The following is a 22,699-nucleotide window of genomic DNA, read 5'->3' as shown; positions in this document are numbered from 1 at the left end:
CAGGCCATGAACGGAGGGGAAAAAAAAAAGGCAGCTTTGTTTGCTGGGTGGCTGAAAGGTGGGGATGAGCGAGGGAAAAAGGACTGGTCAGCATGCTCGGTGCTAAGCCAAGCAGCCGCTCTCGTGGCACTGTGGCCAGGACCCTTCCTGCTCCCCGTCCCTTGCCTCGGCTTCCCCAGCTGACAGCTTGGGTGGCAGCACGCCCACGGCAGTGGCAGCCGGTGGCAGTGAAGGGGACGTGCCTTTGGGTGCTGTCGGATGCACCCTTTGCTTGATTTTTTTTCTAGGGTACGGGTAGAGGGTCCACCTAACTTGCATCACCCCAAAGTGTGAAACCACTTTCAGGGGCCACGGTTGACTACAGTCTGTGGAGCTCCAAGTTTAACTGCAAAGGATGAATGTAGTCCTTGGTCTGGCAGTGTTTGGGAATGGAAGGAGGAGGTTGGACAGCCCGTGCATCTATCTCCGAGTCCCTGTAGTGTCTGCTTTCCCCACCCTGTGCTGAGCCAGGACCTTCCTTCTGCTTTCAGGCACCGCAGCTCTCTTCAGTGTCCCTTGGCCAGTGTTGGGAGCACCAACAAAAACAGGTCAGTGCTGGCTACCAGGCCTGCAACCTGAGTTCCTCAGCCCTTCTCCATCTCTCGCCTGCTGTACAAGCCCCAGCCCTGCTGCTGGCATGTGCAAAGGGAGATCAAGCGGACGAGGGCTGAGCGGAGACGGGAAGAGTCAAATGCTGACTTTGCACGTCCTTTTTCCCCCGTCACTTCCAGCTGGGCGGTAGATCACAGCTGAAAGCAGAGCTGAGACGTGAGTCTCCAGCAGTCGAGGGGGCGAAAGAGGGAGGTGAAGCCCTTCCTCCATCCCCTCCACACACCGGCCAACTTTCCAGCATCCTCCTGCCCGGAGGGACCACTTCAAACAGGAGAGCGGATTGAGGTTGTGGTGTTTCCACTGGCAGTGACGATCAGTGGCTTTCGTGACGTTGATCCCTGTCCAGCAAGCTCTGGACTGGGATAACTCAACTGCTTCCAACTTGGAGAACGGCTTGGTGGTGGGTCGGAGTGGGGCTGTAATCTGGAGGCAGTAATCTGGAGGCATTGGTTACATTTGGGAAGAGGTGACTCCACAGAGCAGTGGTGGGAGGTGGAGGGAGAAGTGGTTATGGAAAGAGAAATCCTCTGGCAAGTTAGCAATCTGTGGGGATGTGGGATTTTTCTCCCTGTGTTGGGTGGAAGCCCTGTGAAAACCGTAGTTTCAAAGGAGAGATATCATCAAATTCCTGCTCCCTGCGTATCTCAGCAGGTCTGACCAGCAGCAGGATGCTCGGCTGTTGAGGTGAGATGTTGCTGTGTGCACCCCCTTATCTCCCATCCACCCTTTTTCAGTTTAAAGTCGTTTTGAGCCACAGCAGAAAGTTTCTGGAATAAGGCTGGGGAAGTCTGAATGGCTGGGCACAAAGCCACTGCTGAGTCAAGGCACTCAGCTGCTAACTCTCCTCGCCAGCTGAATTTCGGCCCTGCGACATGTGGGAGCCCAGGTTAACTCCATAGCGAAGCAAGATCCTAAGGGGTTATTTAATAATTGTCCGCAGTGTACAAGTGGGACATGCTGGGGAAGGACCCGTCATCGTGCTGCTTCCCAGGGGCTGTGGAGCTGCTGTCCTCTGTACGGGAGGTACCCCTGGCTGTGAGAAACCTCTTTCATTGAAAGCATCTTTCATTGTTTTCTTTTTGGTAGCTGAGCATCCCATTATATATAAAGATACTTAAAGTTGTTGTTTTGAACCTTTTAGTTTATGAACCGCCCCCCCCTTTTTTTTTCCCCCAGTGGAGGCACAGGCACCTGTAGACCAAATTTACTGTCTCTTAACATGCTTAAAAGATGCCCTCAAGGACCCCCTCCTCACCCCTTCTGGGGGCTGTGGACTCACAGTTTGAAAGCTACTGGTTTCAGGAGGTCCTGATGTCTTTAAAAGGCATAAATTCCTCTTCTCTAAAGTACCTTCATCCTTACGTGCTGGGTCTGTCAGTCCAGCAGGTCTCCTGCAAAGGGTGGGCAGGGCCGAAGGCCTGGTGTGGGCTCCCTGGCTGCCTGGACAGCATGCAGAGGCTTAGCGCAGGATTGGGGTGGGTAGCAGTCCCTGCACCAGGAGTCTCTGAAGGCTTGCTAAGGGCTCATGACCTCTACAAGAGCAGATGATAGCAGAGGTGGGGCCCGTGTCTCAGCGGAAGCTGCAGCGCCTGGGGTTACGTCTGTGCCCGTCCTGTCTTTGGAGACCTCAGCTGAGGGTTTGGCCAGTGAACTTCAGCTGCTGTTCCTCCCTGCTCACTGAGGTTGCTTGGCTTTCCCAGCTGCTACCACCCAAACAGCGTACCGGGAGCAGTGCTTTCAGCCTGCTGGGTGGGCCGTGGGGTGGTGGGAACCAGAGAAACCCCACGTCTGACTTGCCTAGTCTGCAGACGGATGAGAAACCTCCTCCTGCCGCCACTAAGCAAACATCCTCCAGGAAAGGCTTGGGCTGCTGCTTCCCAGTTGAGCTGATCTTCAAAGCTGTTCACGTGAAGCGAGAGTGGGTGGCTTTCCCTGCCGCCATCTCAGCCAGCAGCATTGTTGCAGGGCTGTGCTCTGGCCTCTTGGGCTTGGTCCTCTCCTGGCAGGAAGGCAGCCCATGCAGGCAGGTGGTGTCCCTCTGGCCTTGACCTGCTAACACAGGTCCCACTCACAGCAGTGGGTCCTTGTCCCAACTCCCCAGCACTCCTGGGTCTTGGTGGCTGCAGCTTCTGCTGCCACGGTTATGGTAATACACCCCAAAGACATTGAAAACGGAGAGAGGAAGCACTGAGGAACTCCATTTTCATTCCAGTGATGTCTTCCAGCTCTGGCACCAAACTGTAGGCAGGCAGGAAGCCTTCCTGAGGATTTTGGCGCAAGGCGCTGACCTGTGCTTTGCTTCTGCCTGCTGGGAAGCGTGAGCAGCGCTCAGGGCCAGGGTCCCTCCGCGGTGGCCTGCAGCCCACCTGGCATTTGCCACCGCACGACAGAAGCCGGAGAGATTTGTTTGCACTCTCAGCAAAAGTTGCGCTGCAGCTTCCCAGCCCCCAGCAAAGGGGCTGCCTTTCCTCCCCTCCCAGCTTGCTGGAGGACGGCTCCTTTTCTCCTCGCTCCACAAGCCTGGCCTGCCAGAGCTCTCTGGTTCCCCGGGGCACCAGCAAAATGTCCCTGTCACTTTGGCTGCTGTGTGCAGCTGCAGCATCGCAGCTCCTCTGGGCAAACACACTCCAGGCAAACTTCTTGCGGCAGGGCCGCTGATAGCAGCCAAAGCCTGGGACAGCTTTTAAAATTATTTTTTCCTTCATTTATGTACATGCAGGCATCTTCGGAGCTCACATCCCCAGCTTGCCTTCCTGCTATTTCTCCCAAACAGCCCGTGGCTAAAGGGAGAGGATGTTGGGGTGTTTCAGGGGCAGTTCAGCTCTGCTGCTGTGGATGTTTTCCTGGCTGGGGTGGAGGGCCAAATGCTGAGGGAGTAACCCCGCTGCTCCCTGCCGTGTGCCAGGGGAAGCCATCACTGTCACCGGAGGGAGAATGGGGATGGCAGGACCCAGGTCCCGCATGTGGGCTGAATCCCAGCTCTGCTGAATCAGCAAACGTCCGTGATGGCTGGGGGCTGTCTGTGCCGTCTGGGCTGGAAGGTGTGTAATAATGAGCTGGGACCTGACCAGAGGAGGAAGCGTGTGCTGCTAACAAGGTTATGCCTGCAGCAACTTCAGCAGCCTGTCATTATTATTCTATTGATACTGAAGCGCCGGTGATGTGCAGTTAGGTGGGGGTGACGCTGGCAGTCGCAGTAATGGATTGCTTCCCGCACGCAGACTGACAGGGACTCCAGGCAGGCACCAGCCCCAATGAATCAGAGAAGGGAGAACTGGGCTAAAATGAGAATTAGCCCTGATGGGATCTGACTGTGCCAGCTTGTCTCCCGTATGGGCTGGTTGAAAAATCCTGCTCAGGGCCGCGGTGCTGGCAGCCATTGGTGAGTGAAAGATTTGTGTTTGATTCAAAATGCCAGAAGAGGACGCTGGACAGAAGCATGTTTCCATCATTGCAACAGGGAGCAAAACTGCTCCTTTCCCTTGTTTCCGTAAATTGGAAGCGCAGACTTGTAGCCAGTGTCTTCCAGAAGCAAGTGTCTTCTCTTCCTGCTTCTCCGTAGCTTTTCATGTGCTCACCGTTCCTCGTAGGTGGGCTGTGCCAGGAGCAAGTTTTTCTTTGTCACCTTTGCATGGTGTTTGGGGGCTAATAGGGCCATGAAGTTGTGGGCCAGGTGACAGGGGATTTAATAGAAAAAGGGGAGGCTTAGGTCTCTGCTCCAAAATGGAATGGCTGCCCCACCTAGGAAGCCATTCCAGGAGCTTTTGCTGGTGAACTAGAGATCCCTGAGTTGATGGATGTTGGTTTGGACAAGGACGTTTGCTGGCTTGTGGCTTTTAAGCTGTGTCCCACTAGCCAGACAAATTACAGCTTGTATAATGAATTGTTTGTTTTGCAGTTCTCCTGGTGCCTACGTGCAGATTCACCAGGAGCTTCGGGCTAGATCCCAGCTCCAAAATAGTGGTCTCCCTCAGTCTCGACTGATAACTGTCTTTCTTAGATTACAGTAGACAGAAACATCAGAGGAGTTGAGTCCACTCTGCAAAAAATACGCTTTGTGCCAGTGCAAGCTCCTTACCTGGGCAGAATACTTCATTTTCTGAGCTAACAGGGCAGCTTTCTGAGCCCGAAGGTTCAGCTTGGCCAACTCTGCAGTGGTTAAACATGGGTAGCACCGGCACTGCAGCGTGGGGGACAGGGGCTCCATTCAGTGCTCAGTGGAGCATTTGCTAAACGCCAGTTCTTCCAAACAAGAGCTCTGTTGTACCCCAGTTCTCAGTCTGTCTTGTCTGCATAAACTTTGCTAAGACTTCTAACATCTCCAAGCTTGCTGAATATTTACAAGATTAATTACCTTCTGACAGCTATTTTGATGGAATTACTGTATTACAGAAGGATTTTTTTTACAAGAGCTAGGGGTTTTTGTGTGGGAGGTGTTTTCTTGGAATAGTGACCTCAGATCTGTCTCATCTTGCATGTTGATCGTGGCTCCTGTGCGGTTGGCTCTGCAGGAGCTGGAGTTGTCTTCCTTGCATTGGTGCTCCACTGTCCCTCTCCAGCTCCATGAGCTGGATGTGGTCATGGCTGTGGGGCAGCAGAGATGATGCTGAGGTCCCCGAGCTGCATGTTGGGACACCTTCCTCCCATGAGTCCCACTGCAAGGTGGGCTCTTTTGCATGGGAACCTCAAAGCTGCCTCCCTGCAGCACACCGCGGTCTGCCTAGCCTAGCAGCCACCAAGCATGAGTGCCTTAGAAAGAGTTTAAAGTCAGGCAAGCTTGTAACAGTTCTTCTCTAGACACTGTCCTAGCCTTTAGGGTTTTCCTGGGTTTATAATTAATGTTTTTTAATTAATATTTCTTGCCTGAATTATGACCCTGTAAGGCCATGAAGACTTTCAGTGTCTGCAGTATCCTGCAGTAAGGAGTTTAACAGCTCACCTACATATTGCTAAAGAACAACCAGCTTCTGTTTGTTCTGAGCATACCTCCCAAGCTGCTAGCTTTGCCTCATGCTCTCACCACAGCCTTGTGCTCCCATCTCACTCCTTCCATCACTGGATGCACAGAGATGCTGTCTGATACACTAGAGAAGATGCTTGACAAACCTGACTCTTCTTTCCTAAAAAAAAAAAAAAAAAAAAAAAAGTGGCAGGGGGAGTATTAGTTGGTGCTAAGAGTTCTCCATGTGTAAGAGTTTTCTTTTGGGATTGCACTGGGGGATTATTAGGTCCTTGAAGGACACTAAGCTGAGCCCACTGCACCCTGAGACTGTTGCTGGCTCAGTGCTTTAAGTGAGGCTCTGGTCACACGGGAACCCTTGCCTTCAGTGTTCCTGACCAGGAGCTGGGAAAGTCCTGAGAAGCACCTGGAGAACCGGTCGCAGGTTTTACCACCTGGGAAGCTTTGTGTGGCTGGTTGGTGACACACAGTCATAGCTGTGTATCGGTGCCTTCTAATTGTGCTGTGACTGCCTGGTTCATCTGCACAGCCTGGCTGTTGTGGGGGTGAGAGCTAAATGAGTTTCACAGTTGGAAGCAGAGTGGCTTTTCCTTCTTCTCTTCTGGAGCCACCAGTTTCCAGGAAGCCATGCAGGCTCTGCTGCATGCCTTTCTCTGGTCCATGGAGAATGGAGGAGGAAGAGATGCTGCCGGGCGTTTATTGCTGTTTCCCATCTTGTCTGAGCTCTTGTCCCCTCTGAGGTGGTGGGCTGGGGCTGCTGGTCTTCAGACCTGCAGTTCTTTGTATGTGTGCCAGGAACAACCCAGCAGCAAAGTGAAATTGCAGCTCCTTCCTTGCCCACTCACTCAGATGGAGCAGCCGGCGAAAGGAAACGGGGATGAATTACAGTAATAGGTTTAGCAGATGGCAGGGAAGAAAACAACAGTTATTTCTATCAGTGCCCTCCTGTCAGCACAAGGGTGCCATGACTACCTGCTGATCTCCAGCGTGCTCATCTGGCCTTGCTTTGCCTCCCTTCCCTGCTTTATCACTGAGCTGGTGCAAATTTAATGGGACTTATTGGTAAACTCTGATTTAGCTCTGCAATGTGATCTCTGTTTAGAAATGTCTTTGGGTTGCTCTATCCAGTAGATTCCTCCATTGGTTCTACACCTGGAACAAGGTATTCAGGTCTTTGCACAGTTCTGTGGTCTCTGAACTTAACAGATAGCCTCCAGTTTCTAGATAACAATGTCCCATTTGTTTCTAGTCCATCTTTGTTGCATTTTATTTAATTTTATTGATAACTCCATGGATGAATGCTAGATGTTTATGGTGCAAAGTGAAGGGGGGACCAGGAAGATAGGGCATTGTGAGCAAAACATGTTGCCAGGATGGGTGGGCAGTCTTTGAAGGCAGCCAAGTCTCAGCATCACCCCATCGCTCCATGGGAATAAAATGTCTGCAGTAATTAGGGTCTGAAAATGCAGATAAGCTTGAAAGAGAACAAAGCATAGCGCAGCTCTGGCTGGCTTTCTTGCTGAGCATGGAGGGATTTCTTTGCTTGGCCTGAAAACAAAGGGGAGGGAGTGGAAAAGGTCGTTTTGCTAGTTGACTTGATAAGCAGATGAAGGGGCTCCTGGGGTCCATCTGGGCTGGTTTCCAAGCAGTGGTCAGGCAGCCTAAAGCCTCAGGAGGGTCCCCTTACCACCAGGTGAATGTTTTCCTCCTTGGAAGCTCCAGTGTCTGCTCTGTGCTTGTTACTTTTCCTGGAAGTAACAAGGATCAATGCGTGTCTCCTGGTACCAGAGTACTTCATCTTGGCCAGATGGTCTTGATCTGTCACGTGTGTGAGTCTGAGAAGTGGGGGAAGCAGTCTCCTCCGTAAGTGAACAGGGAGCAGGTTACCATCACCCCACACTACGGCAGCATTTCAAGGCCACAGCGCTGAATTATGTGAAAGTGTTGAGAGCCCTTTTGTAGCAACATGGACCGCTGTGGTTGGGCTGGGGAACAGAGATGGTGCATTTGTTTGGGTTTCAGGCTGGTTGGTTAGTTTGTTACCCATGATATTTTGAGGCTTTTCTGGGCCCGTATTTTCTTTGATTTGGTGTTTGGTTTTTAATCATGAAGTCCCCAACATTTCATTGTGCCTGAAGAGGGTTGTGCCCTGGGTTTGAGGCTGTTCAGCAACCATGTTTCTTGGCAACATTCAGATAAAAGAAAGGACCCAGGACCTGTGGTTTCTAACCCATCTCATCAGCGGTGTGGCCAGTGCTGGCTGTAGCAAGAGGACTTGGGCTGAAGCTACCTCATAGCCTCCTCATAACCACCAATAGCTCCTGCTTGCTCTGTCCTGGAGGCATTTTTTCTGCTGCAGAGCCGTGGTGTTCATCCTCCCTACGACACTTCAATGATGTGTTCTGGTTTGGGGTACAAATGTTTACCCCATCCCCAACCACTCCCCATCCTTGTCCCTGAGAAAGGTGCAAGACATGGAAGAACTTCAGTATTTCCCTCTTTGTCTGTCTTCAAAGTGGTGCCCACTTCTGTGGGAGCTGTGGTCTGTGCTGGGAGCAGTTCTGGGGGTTTGGGCTTCCCCAGCTCCTGACTCTGCTGCCAGATCGTCCCAATCCACCCACCTTTGCCAAGTGACATGGTGGGAGTTGTGGCTGTCAGACAAAGCCACCGAGGAGCCCAGGCTAGCAACCAAGCCTCACCCTGGGAAAGATGAAAGCATTAAATTACTAAATGAGGAGCAAGGGGTGGGGGGAAGAGACGGGCTGTTTGCAAGGCGAGTGATGCCCTATGTCACCCGTAGGGACCTTAGTTGTTTGAGGGAGGTCAGTGGCCCCACCGGGGCCAGCACTGCTGTGCTTTCCTGTGCAGGTTTGTTGTTTGGCCAACAACCAACCCAACTGCCCCATCCCTCTGCTGACATTCTTCCTTCTCTTTTCCAGGGAGCCCATTGGAAAGAAGAGGTCTGGTAAGGACTCCTTTCCTCTCCGCCGGTTCCACCAGCTGCTCCTTTCACCCACAGTCATGGTCTCCTGGAGTGGGATGAGGGTCTGGCCCCATGGGTGTGCTCCCCTGTGGGGGGTGGGGGGCTTCCCGACATGGTGTGCCCCCTCTGCCCACCCAGGGTTTCACTGCAGCCTCCAAGTTCTGGTCTCACGTCCCCCTCTGCCTCCCGTGGCGCTCCCAGAGGTGGGACGGCTGCCCGCAGCTCTCCACGCTGCGCTGGCCTCCCTGTTCACTCGTTAATCGAGTCCCACCGTTGCTGCCACCCCCCTGTTTGTTTCCCTCCCCACCTCATGCCTTGTCTCCCGTCATTTTGTTCCTCCATCAGGGTTTATCCAGAGAACGGCCTCTTTCCTGCAGAGAGGTAGTAACAGCCGCTTGCTACCTGGCCCTTGCTCTCGCTTTGCCTTTCGCGGGGGGACACCTGCTCGGGCTGGGGGGGCAAGCCCCTTGCAAGAAGCTGTCACGTCCCACGTAGCTTTCTGTGGTGGCTGGTGGACACAGGGCAGCAGTGGAGAGGAGGTACGGCAGGCTCGGGACTGGTGCTTGGCTGTCAGGACAGCTCCACATGCAGGGGATGTGTTGCAGGTGCTGGGTGAAGGGCAGGGCTTGGTCTCCAATCAGGAGGATGGGGATGCAAAATTTCCCAAGTCCAAAGGAGGGTCTGAGCTGCATGGTGGTCAGCGTGAGGTTGAAAGTCTTCCAATGCAGCGGTATGTTCTGCTTTGTGATTGCACCAGCTGGGACTCTTTGGGTTGACAGGTGGATCTGGGATGCTCTACCCCTGCTCCTCAAGAGAGGGGAACATCTCTGGAAGACCTCCTAGTTGGTGTGTTTAAGCAGTTATCTGAGCTTCCCAGAAAGAGCAGAAGGAAAGAGGAGGGGAAGAGCCTTCAGTCTGTGGATTAGGGAGGGCATCTTTCAGCTGCTGGGGCCACAGAAGATATAAAAATAGTGTGAGGGTCTTTGGAAGGAAGGTCTGAGTCTTGGCTGCATGGAGATTCTGCTGAAATAGGTTGTGGAAAAGTTTTCGGCCTGAGAGCTTCACTGCCATAAGCTGCATAAGCTAATTCACTTGTAGATGAGTGGGTTCCTCGGAGGAGAGAGAAAAGGTACAGGGGAGACTCAAAGACTTAATTCCACTTTCCTTTTTTTTTCTACTGGATCTGCAGGGTATCCCTCCCTCAAGAACTGATGGTGTCCCATCCTCTTACCTGAAACTAGTTGTAGATGCATATGAAAAACTCAGATGCTGTCTGCTTCAACAGTGGCTCCTGGTTTTGCTCTGTTCTCGTGGGCAGGTCATAACTGGTTGCTCTCCTGATTGACTAGCACGGGTTTACCAGCATAGTTAAAAACTTCAGACAATATTTTCTTCTCAAACTGACTGCTACAAGGTGTGTCTGTCAAAGCTGGACCTTGGGATGGTCATTTTATAGCTCTCATGAGCCATTTGCGAGCACAGAGTGGAGGTTTTGTACTAGATTTCTTGTGCTGAAGTGGTGGGTCTTCAACTAGCTTTGGAGGCAGAGGGAAGTCTCTAGCTGTGGGTGGGGAAAAAAACAGGCTGCAACTTTTTTCGTTTTCCTCCCTTTTGATAAAACAGAGGTAAAATAAAGATACAATCTCCCTCATCTTGAAAACTTCTCTTGTGTGCTGGCTCAGCAGGAACATTTGCTGAATAAGGGAGAGGTATGATGTTTCCCTGTGAGATCAGTGTGCGTTTAGATCACTTTGAACCCAGTCCACTTAGGCAAGAGAAAAGAAGACCTCTCTTGGGTTGAGGAGAAGAGGAAGAAAATTTCTGCTGCATAACTCAGTTCTTTGAGGGCAGAATTCAGTTTAAGGATGCTGACTGCTAGAGAAGCAGGAGCTTTTCTCCTCTTTGCGTGCACAGCTTCGTCCTGCCTTCCCACTGCAGGTTTATGGGCAGCTCCATTCTGCTGTCTTGTTGGCACAGTGGGTTTATACGTGACAGGGATGTTGCTGAGGTCAAAGAGAAAATGCTCTTTGAGATGCTGTTTGCTTGGCACCGCTGAGAGGGAGGGAGAGTTTGTGTAAAAACCAAGCCAGAGCCTGCCCTGGCAGGGCAGGATGGGATGTTTTGCCCGTGGCACCTGGCCTGTGTGCAGTAACCATCAGGGAAAGATGCTTATGTGCAGTAAGGTTACAAAGGGCTGATGCCTTTTGCCAGATGTGTTCACGCTCCTCTCACTGTTTTGCATTTTTTGCTAGCAGAAACAGTTTCGTTCTGCTCTGATCACCCCAAATCCTCTTCTACCTTGTGGAAGTCCCTGACTGTTGATCGGTTCCTCGAGCCAGGTCTGCTTTCAGGTATCAAATACGCAGAAGGCACAAAAAAGGCTCTTTCAATAGGGGATCTCCCTGAGGAGGGGACAAGCATTAGCTGTTCAGAAACAAAACCAGTGAGAAGTGTTTCCCAATTGCTTACTCTTCCCAGCATTGCCAGAGAGTGGGTGAGCTGCTCTTCAGGAGAGCATTGGAAAGAGCTCCCGAGCTCCTGGCACAGCAAGCCCTGTTTTGAAACAGGATTTCAGCAAACACTGGGATGCAAAGTGGGTTAAAGTGCTGCCTACCCTCAGCCTCCTGTAGTGACCAAGAGACTCAAGTGACGTTTGCTGTTGCGAGGAGGGCCCAGTGTAAGTGAGCAGTGGAAATAAAATCTGTTTCCTCTGCTGAGTTTTTTTACCAGTATTTGTAATCCCATGTGTCTGTGAGCCTTAGGCATGGGCCCAGGCTCCCTGCAGCTTGCGGGGGGACGGATTATTCCCCAGGCTCTGAAGACTGACTTGGCCACTGATTTAAGTACGTCTAAAAGCAGTCATCGGATCAGTCCCCGAGACTGTTTTGAGCGTTTCTATTCATTGCTCCTCTCGCGGTTCAACAGAAAGCACAGATGGAGAGTCATGGGTTCGCCACAGCACTGACTTAGTGCAGGGGAACCTGAAACTGTCTCGAGTTTATATTTGGGTGGAGCTGCCCAAGGAGGCTGGCAGAGAGCTCCAATATCTCCCTGCAAGTTTTATTTTAGATGCTTTCTCGTATGGCTACATCACTTATGCTGTGCTATGTAATGTGCCTGCAATGGCGTAGAGACCCCAAACCACAGTATTCGGTCTAATGAGACAGTGAAAACACGGCTGTCATATCCTACAGCAGCCACAGGGGCCCTTTCTGAAACTCCACTGGTGAATGGTATTTCTATGTGATAATTTTCCAGTTCTGGAAAAATCCCTGGAGAGGTGAGAGGGCTTGCAAAGAGTACAGCACAACATCTAGTGCCCATTTCACGTGAGAGCAGAAAGAAACTCACTTTTGCAGTACTGATCTTCACAAACTCTGCAGGTCTGGGAGAGGAGGGGCTGCCCTGAGAGCGTGGGACAGATTAGCACAGGCCACAGGACTAGGAGGAAGAAACTATCCAAAGTTGGATAAAGCATGATGTTTTTGGAAGGTGCATTAGGCAGGGGCTAGAATGTACAGCAAGGGCAGGCTTCAAAAACACACACCTGTGCCCCCTCTTTTACTTCAGTCTGAGCTTTTTGTTTCCCTCTGGAGGCATCAGCGTCCAAGCCCCGTAAGAAAGTTCTCAGTTTTGGCACTGATACTGCAAAGCCCAAAATTGGAAAGGTTGAAAATGTCACAAGCAACCCTGTATCTGTGAGATTTCCTACCTGGTTTTATACATCTCAATGCTTTGGGTGAATGGCCCAACTTCCTGGTCAAACAAAACCTGCAAAGATTTACGGGCTGACCCATCACTCATATGTGACGTGTCTTGAGAGCGAGGTCACTGCACCGAGCAGCCCTTGGGTTGGTAGCTGGGATGTGCACTACTGGAGGCGGCTTCTGCCTGGCCCTGCCTGCAGACCTGAGTGCATCTCCCCGCAGGCTCTCCTCCATCCATGGCACGTGCTGCAAGTCCAGTCCAAGGACCGCAGTGGTTTCTTGACTCAGTGCACGTCCCTTCTCTAGGCCACGTCTGTGTCAGCCTCACAAGTGAGGGGTGTTCAGGACACACAGTCTGTGCTCCTGCCTACAGCTGTCTGCAAAACTCATCCTCTTGTGGGCTCTGGACTCTACTAATGCTTCCTCCCCTCCCCAGCTGCAGGGCTATAATACTGCCTCTCATCTTAGATGGTAAGGTTTACGCCATTGCTATTTTTAAGAGACTAAGTCTGACCATAAATAGGATGCTTTGTTGTTAACTTGAGCGTGTATTTTTGTGGTTGAGGACGATTATGCCAGGTGAAGACGCTCCTGAAATTAACGCCTACTTCTTCCTCCAAGCTCAGTTTACCACTTCTGTTGCTGGTTTAATAGGTACGTTGGAGGATCCAGAATTGCCTGCTGAAACTACAAATAGCCTCAGAGCAATTGGTGTAATTATAGCAAGGGAGGCAGAAGGGAGAGTACTTCTCTCTTCCTATAGCTGTTATTCTTGCAGGGTCTGGGTAGATCCTCTGATAGTTTTAAGCACAAACCTTTAATTGAGCTAGTAGAACAGATAGTCCTAGCATCCGCCATTCACTTTAGAGGGCTATTTTTAATTCTGTCTGGTGCCTCACCTCTGGATTTTGGCATGGAAGAAGCTTTCATTAGCGGTAACAGATCCCTTGCACCTGGCCAGTTCACCTGGAGCTCTGCAGAGTGCTATTTATAGCAGAATAACACGGACAATTTGCCTCCTCGTCCTTCAGATAACACTGTCCGAAGATACATTGTTCATTTAAATCTTTGTTGTAGTCTGTCTTTCTCAGAACCAGTTTGAGAGATTGTGACCTTGGGCACAGGAGAACTTCTCTGTGGGGGAGCAGAGCATCCTAGGATTGCTGAAGACCTGCTAGATCTTGTCCATCTCTGCTCCTCTCTCTTGTTCCGTTCATTGCAGGACTGTGCCCTGCAATAGGTTCCCCCATAGGAAAGACCTTTTGTCAGGCTGAGACCTCTCACGTGATGGGGAGCCCTTGCAGTGTAGGTGCACTTGCCCGGAGAAACTTCTTCCTGATACGTAGCCTGAATTTGTCTTTACTGCATTTTGCCTTTATATCCCAAGGGACCATCACTGTCTACGTCCTTTCTTTCTCACACCCTTAGAGACTGGGAGGTAATTGTCCCGTGTATCTGCCGTGCCGTAGCAGCCAGAGAGCTGAGCCAGATGTGATTTCTGCCCCCACCCAAAACTTGAGGCTCTCTGCTCAGAGTACATGCACAACCCCTGTAAGTTTGGCTTAACACCCATGATCAGGTGTGTGATTCTTTTGTATCACTCATGCTATAGTAATTATCACTATCCCATTTCCAAAGCACTTGGCAAATATTAATTAATTCTTACTGCACCTGGGGAGAACGGGGTGCTATAATAGTGTCCTCATCTGACAGGTTGCAAAGCCACAAGGCAAAGCGTTGGGTTGGGGGCCAGGGCCAGGGCTCGGGGTGGAGGGGAGTTGTGGGCAGGAGTTTCTGACACCTTTTTGCTTCTTGGAGGCTTTTGGAGGCAGATGGGGCAAGTAGGTAACCCAACACCTTATGGCTGGTTTAGCAGGAGGCTGAGCCTGAGCAAACGCCCTTCTCGGTGGGGCTGAACAGGCTGGACTCGGCACTGAGCACACACATCTCTGCTCGTGGGGGCCTGCAAAGCCCTGGGTCGCTTCGTGGTCGCCCTGCACAGAGCAAGCCCCTGTGCACGTGTGCGAAAAGGGTAGCTGCTGTGCTCAACGTATAGGGACAACCTTGGGGCCACGTTTCTAAAGCGCAGACAGATGCGAGTGGAAACCTCTGTTTCAGTGCTACCACAGCAAGCGACGCCAGGCGAAGAGGGTGCATCTATATCCAAAGCACTCTCCTAAATTAAACTGTGCTTGGAAAATACAAGCCAGCTTTGCCCTGCTGTGCCTCGCTGCTGGTCCCCTGGCAGAGGAAGGGGCTGGTGGCACTCCCGGGTGTCCCCTGGCCTTAGCCCGCAGTGCCACCTGCAGCCTGCCCGGGCTCTGCGCAGCCGCTGCCGCAGCACCCAGCTCTCCTCTGGGTGTCAGGCCCCTTTTTGGCCAAAGGAAAGCTTTGCTCCCAGTGAATCTTGCCCCTTTGCTCTTCCTTGGAGTTTTTTTTTTTCTTTTCTAACATGAAATTGGGATCTCCAGCAGGAGGAGCTGAGCAGAGTTAGTGGAGCAAATAGCTGAGAGAGCAAACTCTGCTGGTGAGTCGTGAGAAGGCGGCTGAAATGTATAAGGGCGGTGATGACAGGGGGATGCTGCTCTGTCCAGCAAACAGCCCTCTGCCTAGGTGTCCACGCTCTTTAGCCAGGACCAGCAAAACTCACTGCAGGTTGTGTGTATTGAGTTGGGGTCTGAGCTAGTCCGTGCATTGGGGTAGCTGATGCCACTGCACAGGAGACTGCCCCGAGCCCCTCTTCGGCCTCTGACAGCAGGGACCAGGCTGCTGTGCACATCTGTGGTGGTGGTGGGGTTGCTTGGACAGCTCTATCTGTGAGCAGGAAGGTGGGTAGCAAGCGAAAGGTCTCACCTGGCTGTACCCACCTCACCTGGCTGCTGGTTTGGTGTCTCTCCTCCTCACTCTACCCAAGTTTCTGGCTCACATCTCACGCTGGGGTCCCCAGGGTGTCCTGGAGCTGCTCGCAGGCCAGCAGGTGCTCGGGAGCGGTGGCACACGTTCTTGGGAGCTGGTGCTGACCCTGGCACATGGGTCGGTTCTTGTCCCCCCTGTGCAGGAGCTGACTCTGCGTCGGTCGACCCCTTGGTGCTGGAGCAGTATGTCGTGGTGGCGGACTACCAGAAGCAGGAGAGCTCCGAGATCAGCTTGTGCGTGGGCCAGTTGGTGGATATCATTGAGAAGAACGAATCAGGTACAGGGAGTTTGGCTTGGCAGAGGGCTTTGGGTCTACTCGGCGTCGCAGAGCAGGGGCAGGAATAGCAATCCTGTGTTGTCAGTGTTTTCCTAATAGGACCTTAAGCAAAACAGCATCCAGACACCTCACAGGGATGTTCTTGGTCAGTTGAGGTGGGACGTGGAGGAAGCAGCGTCAGTCTGCAGGCTGTCTGTATGAGTGTGGACAAGACTTCAAGGCTGTCTCTAAAGGAAGGGACTGATTATCCGTGTGCTGAGTGCCAGGCGCCATCCATCTTTTACAGTCTCTACTTTATGCTTCTTTGTGCTGAAAATCTTGGCCAATGGGTCCTGAGGACAAAAGCCATTCCTGGAGTTGACAGGCTTGTTTTACTGACAGCGGGGGACACTCTCATGGTGCCGGTGAAAGACCATTTGCAATTCCTGCCTCTGAACACGATGAAGCACCCAGCCGTGGAGCAGGGACAGGCAGCCGAGCCGTTCGCTTGCTTCAAAACTTAAGCTTGCTCTTAACCTCTGCAAAGGGATTGAGTCACGTCATGGGCCCAGCTTCTGGAGTTTGTGGAGAAGAGGAATTTATTCTCCAAAGTTAATAGAAGCTGCTTAGGGGAATTTAAAGATAAATTGTGAAAATGGATTTTAAAATTCTGGAAACCTGGTCCCCAGAGGATTAGTTGGACCAGCAGCTATTGTTTGAGAATGGGGAAAATAAAAGCAACCCTGAAGCAAGTGAAACCTATTAGCACAGCCAATTCAAATGATATGGCAAATAATTTATTTATCAAGTGTCAGCCCTGGTTTTCCCTTCCATGCAGGTAGCTGCTGATTCCCTCCCTGAGAATCTAGTTGTCTTTCTAAATGACTCACTGGTGACGTTCTGAGGATAATGCTCGGTCTTTATTTTTTTTTCTTTCCCTAAAGACACAAATAGCTTGTGCTTTTAATAACTGAGGAGCGCACGTTTATTTTGATTGGACACCTAGGGTGGCCTAGAATTGCTCATGGCTGCTATGGAGCTGCCTAGGTTTCCACTGGGAGAGCTCATGTTTTAATCCTGCATTTGCTCTTAGCTTTTAAAATTTTCTGTTTCCACAAATGTAAAGACGACGAGAGCACAGCAGGAGTCACCTATCGATTTGCAGACACTGCATTCATCTCTGCTAATTGGCCTGTGCTTGCTGACCCAGACTGAGGGAAAATGAACCATGAAGGGGAAAAAAAAGGAATGCAAACACGGTGGCTGGAGCCATTCAGTTCTCAGAGTCTCTCCCATTTTTTGTGGGGAGGGAACCGTACATTTAGATAGCATTCAGCTGTGATTCTCCCGTGCTGCCATCTGTGCTCCCTTTCAGATAGCGCTTGGCTCTGTTGCTTTGGGGTCACCCCAGCCTCCTGTGTAGGCAACAAGGAGAGGGCAGAGCCCCCCAGGCTCATGGTTTGGAGGGAGGGAGGGAGTTTTTGGCTGGTGGGAGCCCTTGGCTGAGCTGTCTGCTGGTTTTTTGTCAGGCTGGTGGTTTGTGAGCACGTCGGAGGAGCAAGGCTGGGTGCCGGCAACCTGCCTGGAGGCCCAGGATGGTGTCCAGGATGAGTTCTCAATGCAGCCTGATGAAGGTAAGAACCTGTGGAGACATCTGCCCCAGCTTCTTCGTGCTGATCTGCACCGAGCTGCTCGCAGGACTGCCTAGCCCTCCCTGACTTAGGCAGGGCAAGAGTCCAGGGATGGACAAACCCACACATGCTGTTCAATCATGTCTGCTCATAATGGTCCTGCCTGCCCAGCACTCTGCTCCAGTGCTGTAGTAGCAGTGGGGCAGCTGGATACTGGCGGTGTAACTGCTGGCCTTTCTGCTCCCTCGCAGAGGGGCTGAAGGTGCCACCTCCAGGGAACACCCAGTTCTGCCATCCCAATGCCTCCTTTAGGCCCCAGGGAGCTGTTTTACCTGCGCTGGAGGAGCAAAGCTCAGGTCCTAGGACAATTCCCTTGTCTTCTAAACCCATGCAGAACAAAGAGCATGCATGAGCTCACATTATGAGAACAGCAAGGTTGCAACCTTTGCTTAGAGCAAATCTGAAACACCCCCAGATAATGTATCCTTCCCATTGACCACTGTACGCTCAAAGCAGTGCTGTAGCTGGCTCAGCCCCTTGCCCGGGGAGATGGAGGTGGGAGGGGAGGCTCAGACCACGGAGGGCCCCCGAGAGGGCTCCAGGCAAGTACAGTCTCTGTGCCACTCTGGTGTCAGCCCTGTCTCCTCTTGGACCTGAAATGCCACCTCCTTACGTCCTCTCTTGTCCTTCTCCTGCTTCCCCAACATGCTTTTCCCAGTCCCATGGAGATACTGGTCTCTGCCCAGGCACGTTGGCCGCCGTCGGACTCTTGGGGACTTGTACACCAGTGGATGGGGTCAAGGTGGACTTCATAGAGACTTGTTCGGCTGCCCATGTTTTGTGCTTGGAGCCTTGTTGTCTGCATGTGTGTTTGCTTTGCATGTGATGGACCCTGCTTGTGTCAGTCCTCACTGTGTGACATACGTGCTCGTCAGCTTTTCATTAGGCCCACTCATGTCCACCTCTCTTTCCTCTATCAGCTGATCCTTCTAACTTTTTGAGGCTTGTTTTGCGTACAGAGGCTGGAGTTTCTGCTTTCCCCCAACACACGTATGCAGACATCTTGCAACTGCTGCTTTAGTTCCTGTAAGAGTAACTCCTCTGAGCCATGGCCCTGGGGTTGGTGGCTCAGATGGGGTCAGGAGGAGGAGAGCCAGCTTGGTTTTGCTGGATGTGACAGGACGTTTTCTGCTTTGATTTGCACGAAGGGGGTGGGAAATCAGGCCCTTCGAGGGCTGTGCTCCTCCAAGCAGACAAAGCCAGGAAACATGCACAGCGGGGATATATGAATGTTGAAAGGTGTGGGTTTTGGAGGTGGACTTTTCCCCAAATGGCCTTCACCCTATTGTGGCACGGTTTAAGCCCAGGCAATTGCTTTTCTGGGTTTCCCCCAGAAAGGACAGGACAAGGTGAGGGAGAAGGGTGGATGGATGGACCTGTTTGTCTGACATGCTGTCGGCATGGCTGTTAGGATGTTTCCCCTTCCTCTTGAAGGGAAGAGCATCCATGTCCCTGCTTACCATTGTTTGGCCTAGTGGACAGGACATCAGACACTTCTCCAGGCTTTACCCACGTGGCTTTGACCAATGTCTCGGGTGACCCAACTGTTGAACAGGGAAGTTCATGTAGACCTGCTGTTGTAAAGCAGTTTGAGAGCTCTGCATGAGAGCACGTCTCTGTGGGGGGGTTTAATCCCTGATGTGTGGGGGTTTACTCCCTGATGTCCGTGAGATTTCTTTCCCTCTGTAGAGGACAGTTCTTCTTTAAAGGCTCTGAGAAATAAATTTGAACTGAAATGGATGTATGGAAGGGATTCTGTGAAGAGCAGTGAAAGGAGAGCTGTCATATAAAAGTCAGTCTTTATTCCTAGGGGAGAGGAGGAACTGTTTTAGACAACTTCTCCTTGAACCAGACTAGTTCACCAAAGCTTACATTTCAAAATGCAGCTGGGTTTGTTTTGAAATACATTTCACTGGCATTTATTTTGTGAATGGTTGTGTATCTCTGTGTGTTTGCACCTGTATTACAACAGGAATTATCAGTATATAAAGCACTTAACCGTTGTTCGACTGAGTCCAGGTTTCCATAAAACAATATCTCTGTGAAACTGTGCTTTCTTTCCAACAGAGGAGAAGTACACCGTTATTTACCCGTATACCGCAAGAGACCAGGATGAAATGAACCTGGACAAAGGGGCTGTGGTGGAGGTGATCCAGAAGAACCTGGAGGGCTGGTGGAAAATCAGGTACCATCCCTACCTCCTCCTCTTCCCTGACACTGCAGCTGGGGCTGTGCAAAGCAGAGACCTGATGTGCGTGGGATGTACAGTCCAAAGGCAGGTCTAGGGTATCGGGAAGGGCAGAGTACCGGAACTCATTTCTCTCCATCCCTACAAACTAAGGCTAGCTGATGTTCGGGGCTTCAGCCAAGCATAGCTGTGGTTAAACATCTTTAAAATCCCCCGATTTCCTGTGCTGGAAGGTCAACTGCATCACGGCATCACATGCCCCAGCAGTGCAAAGGGAACTGGTGTGAGAGCATTAGCGTTATGTCATGTGCTGCTGATAGGAAAACCAGTGAGTGTCCTGGAGGCAGGCTGGATCCTCTGGCTGTGTTAGGAGGCTCCTACGGAGAAGGACCCTTGTCCGGGCCAGGTCTGCTGTGTGCAGGGTGTGCTGAGGCCAAAGACTCCAGATCATCCCGAGCTGATATTTGGTTTCTCCTGGAAACTCATTTTCTCTTGTCTGTGATCTAGCAAACAGCCGGACTTGAGCAGGGTGGGAGCACATGCTGCAATTTTCTTAACCTTATGTTGAACCTCTGGTCTTGGCAGCAGCAAAGCCCCAGAAAAACGTCCATTGACTTTTTAAGCAGAGGAGTGCTGCCACAAGAGCTCTGAAGGCAATTACAAGCTCAGTAGCTGGTGCCATCTGAGCGTAGTGGCTGCAGCCCAGCCAGCGGGGAGAGTCTCTGACGCTGGCACGGGACCCTCCAGCATGGCAGGGAGACTCCGCGGATGTGGTTTCTCGATCAGATCGCGGGGCTGGTTTCTCTCCTAAACAGTGCAGACTTAGAGCAGGGAAGGGATCCAGGCTGCCGGCACTTAGGCAGAGGGCTTGTGCTTTCTCCAAAGACCAGGTACATCAATCCTAGCAGCAGCGCTCTGGTTTTCCCCTCTGCTTCTCCTGCCAGTGCGCTTTATTCCTGAAACGGTGCCGTTGCTGAGGTGAAAAGGAAATTGGGCTTCGCAGTGTTCCCAGCCCTCGGCGCGCTGGCTGTGGCCAGCTTGCACGGCAGCATTAGTCATGGCTGGAGCTCTCCACTTGCCCACGTGCCACAGAGCATGACACCGGGCAAGCTCCTTTTGCCCAGATCGTGCAGTATCTTCGGTCAATGCGTGTCCTGAGCGCTGGCACCAGGGATGTCCAATGGCTCAGCACCACTCAAGCGGAGTGGGTCGCTCCTCTGGGAAGGCTCCACGGCTCTGGCGCAGCGCAGGGGCTCTGCGCAGTGACGCTGCCATTGTTGCCACCACAGGTACCAGGGCCAAGAAGGCTGGGCCCCCGCCTCCTACCTCAAAAAGGGGAATGGAGAGATGTTCTCGCAGAAGCTGGGGTCAGGTTCCTCCGCTCAGTCATGTGCCTTGGATCTGGATGGCATCTCCCGGCAGCAGGTCGTGGCAAGCCGAGAGAAGGATGGGCTCGCTGGCCAAAGGGATGGGAGATTCGACAGCCGTCTGCTGCCCAACGCTGACATCCGACGCAGTAAGTGGCTGGTCGGGAGGAGGCCGGTGGTGGCTGGGGTGTCAGCACAGCCTTTCCTGTAGGCTTTTGGGCGATGTAATGGGGTGTGAGGGAGGCAGAAGGCTTGCAGGCGCTGTGAGCTCTGCAGCAAGGTCTGGAGGTGACATTGGACAGGCAGATGGGGTACGAGCACAGTGCTGCCCAGGGACCTGCTGAGGATCAGCAAATGTGATGGGGATAAAAGCCTCCCCCTCCCAGACTGGAGATACTCTCCTCTCAGAAGCTGGGGCATTTTAACCCCTCTGCAGGCCAGGTCTTCTGGGTCAGGCCCACAATGAAAAAGCAATTTCATGTGGTGACCTCAGCTGCATTTCCCAGCAGCACCTGGTGGTGCAAAGCTGGTTCCTCTTCCAGTGGGATGCCCTCAAAACCAGGGTGACCCATGCCACTCAGGGTACTGGGCAGACAGGTTCCTCCTTCAACTTCCTTGCCCATGGGGCAGGTTTGGTCCTTGCCTTTCTGTTTTTGCTTTCACTTGTATTTTGTGAATACACATGTGACCAAAAGCCAGAAACTCAACAGCATCTGAATGTTTTCCTCCACAGAGTCACCAAAGATGAGGCAGAGACCCCCTCCTCGCCGAGATCTCACCATAGTAAGTGCCAGCTGGTGTATGAGAGCAGCAATGGCAAAGGGAGTCGGAGAGGAGCGCTGAAAGGAGCTCTGGTCACTGGTTATTCTTTGCCTGGGATCTTGCCCCTGTACCACAGGCTCTGCTCTTGGTCAAGGCTGGAGTACACACATCACCTCTCTGCTGTCTTAAGACTCTTCTCTTTGCATGTGGTTGTTAAATGAACTTTTGGCAAGGCTGGGTTGCCAGTGGGAGGCTGCAGACTGGCTCCATCCCTCTGGGGAGGGTGACTCTGCTGTCAGCAAGAGCTCTGGCACTGAGCAATTTTCTGCTCAGCCTGGAAATGGTTTGCTGGTTTGTGTTGGTGAGGGTGCTGCATGGGCACAGCTGACCTCCCTGGCCTGGCCACGCTGGCTTGCGTCTCTGCAGGCTCCTGGTCTGCGTGGATGTTGTGTCACACTTTCTGTAGAAACATGCTGATGGGTTTTCTTTTTTCTTGTCATAGCCACGTGGTTTGAACCTGCCTAAACCTCCTGTCCCTCCTCAAGTGGAAGAGGAATATTACACCATTGCTGACTTCCAGACCACCATCCCTGATGGCATCAGCTTCCAGGCAGGAATGAAAGTAGAGGTGAGACTGTGATCTTCCCTTCTCACACCTTCACGTGAGTGCAGCTCTCCTGACTCCCATTGCCCCGGGACCTGTTTCAGGCAGGAGCTCCCTTTCCAGGCAGGGAAGATCTGCTCACCACGGCGTTCTGGGTGGAAACTGGGCATGGTGGTCCATGTGATTGCCTCTGTGGACTGGTAACATCCCAGGGCTCTCCTAGAGTGGGAGAGAAACTTGTATGAGCTCATGAAACTTCGGAGACCCTGTGGCCTCCTGTCCCCCAAGTGTGTGGGTGTTGTGTTGTCTGAGCTAGAGGAAATTAAAACCACATCAAAAATGGGGGTAGAGATGGTGGTTTTTTCTTATTTAGGCCAGGTGTAAAGTTAAAAGCCCTTCCAGAACTGCTTTCCTAGCACACCCGCTTTTGCTGGCAGAATCCCTCTTGCAGATGTGATTGTGCTTTACAAAACTTAAGCTGTGCCTCTCTAAGAGGATTTTTCCTTTACAGCTGCCCCAGTCAGCTCCTCCCAGGTCCCGGCCTCGCTTCTGGAGCGTGCAGAGGCCGGACAGTTGCTGATCCGTGCAGTATCGCTGCTGGTTGATTGCTCCAA

The 22,699-nt window shown here is 52.0% G+C and overlaps 1 protein-coding gene across 6 annotated transcripts in view; it reads left to right on the top strand.

Annotated features, from left to right (window-relative positions):
- Positions 1–22,699, top strand: part of SH3PXD2B (SH3 and PX domains 2B) — a 79,765-nt gene that overhangs the window by 52,045 nt on the left and 5,021 nt on the right. Inside the window, exons 6-14 of one of the 6 annotated variants that reach the window (XM_054841425.1) lie at positions 8,551–8,576; positions 8,940–8,975; positions 15,360–15,494; positions 17,003–17,107; positions 17,823–17,906; positions 19,232–19,349; positions 20,642–20,868; positions 21,453–21,502; positions 21,984–22,109. In XM_054841425.1, the coding sequence (XP_054697400.1) occupies positions 8,551–8,576; positions 8,940–8,975; positions 15,360–15,494; positions 17,003–17,107; positions 17,823–17,906; positions 19,232–19,349; positions 20,642–20,868; positions 21,453–21,502; positions 21,984–22,109 (907 nt within the window). The remainder of the gene's footprint in view (positions 1–8,550; positions 8,577–8,939; positions 8,976–15,359; positions 15,495–17,002; positions 17,108–17,822; positions 17,907–19,231; positions 19,350–20,641; positions 20,869–21,452; positions 21,503–21,983; positions 22,110–22,699) is intronic. The other 5 variants (XM_054841426.1, XM_054841427.1, XM_054841428.1 and 2 more) reach the window with 5 other exon arrangements.

Source organism: Grus americana, chromosome 14 (genome assembly GCF_028858705.1).
Source record: "Grus americana isolate bGruAme1 chromosome 14, bGruAme1.mat, whole genome shotgun sequence".
Lineage (NCBI taxonomy): Eukaryota > Metazoa > Chordata > Aves > Gruiformes > Gruidae > Grus > Grus americana.
This window is presented reverse-complemented; position numbering and strand designations above follow the sequence as displayed.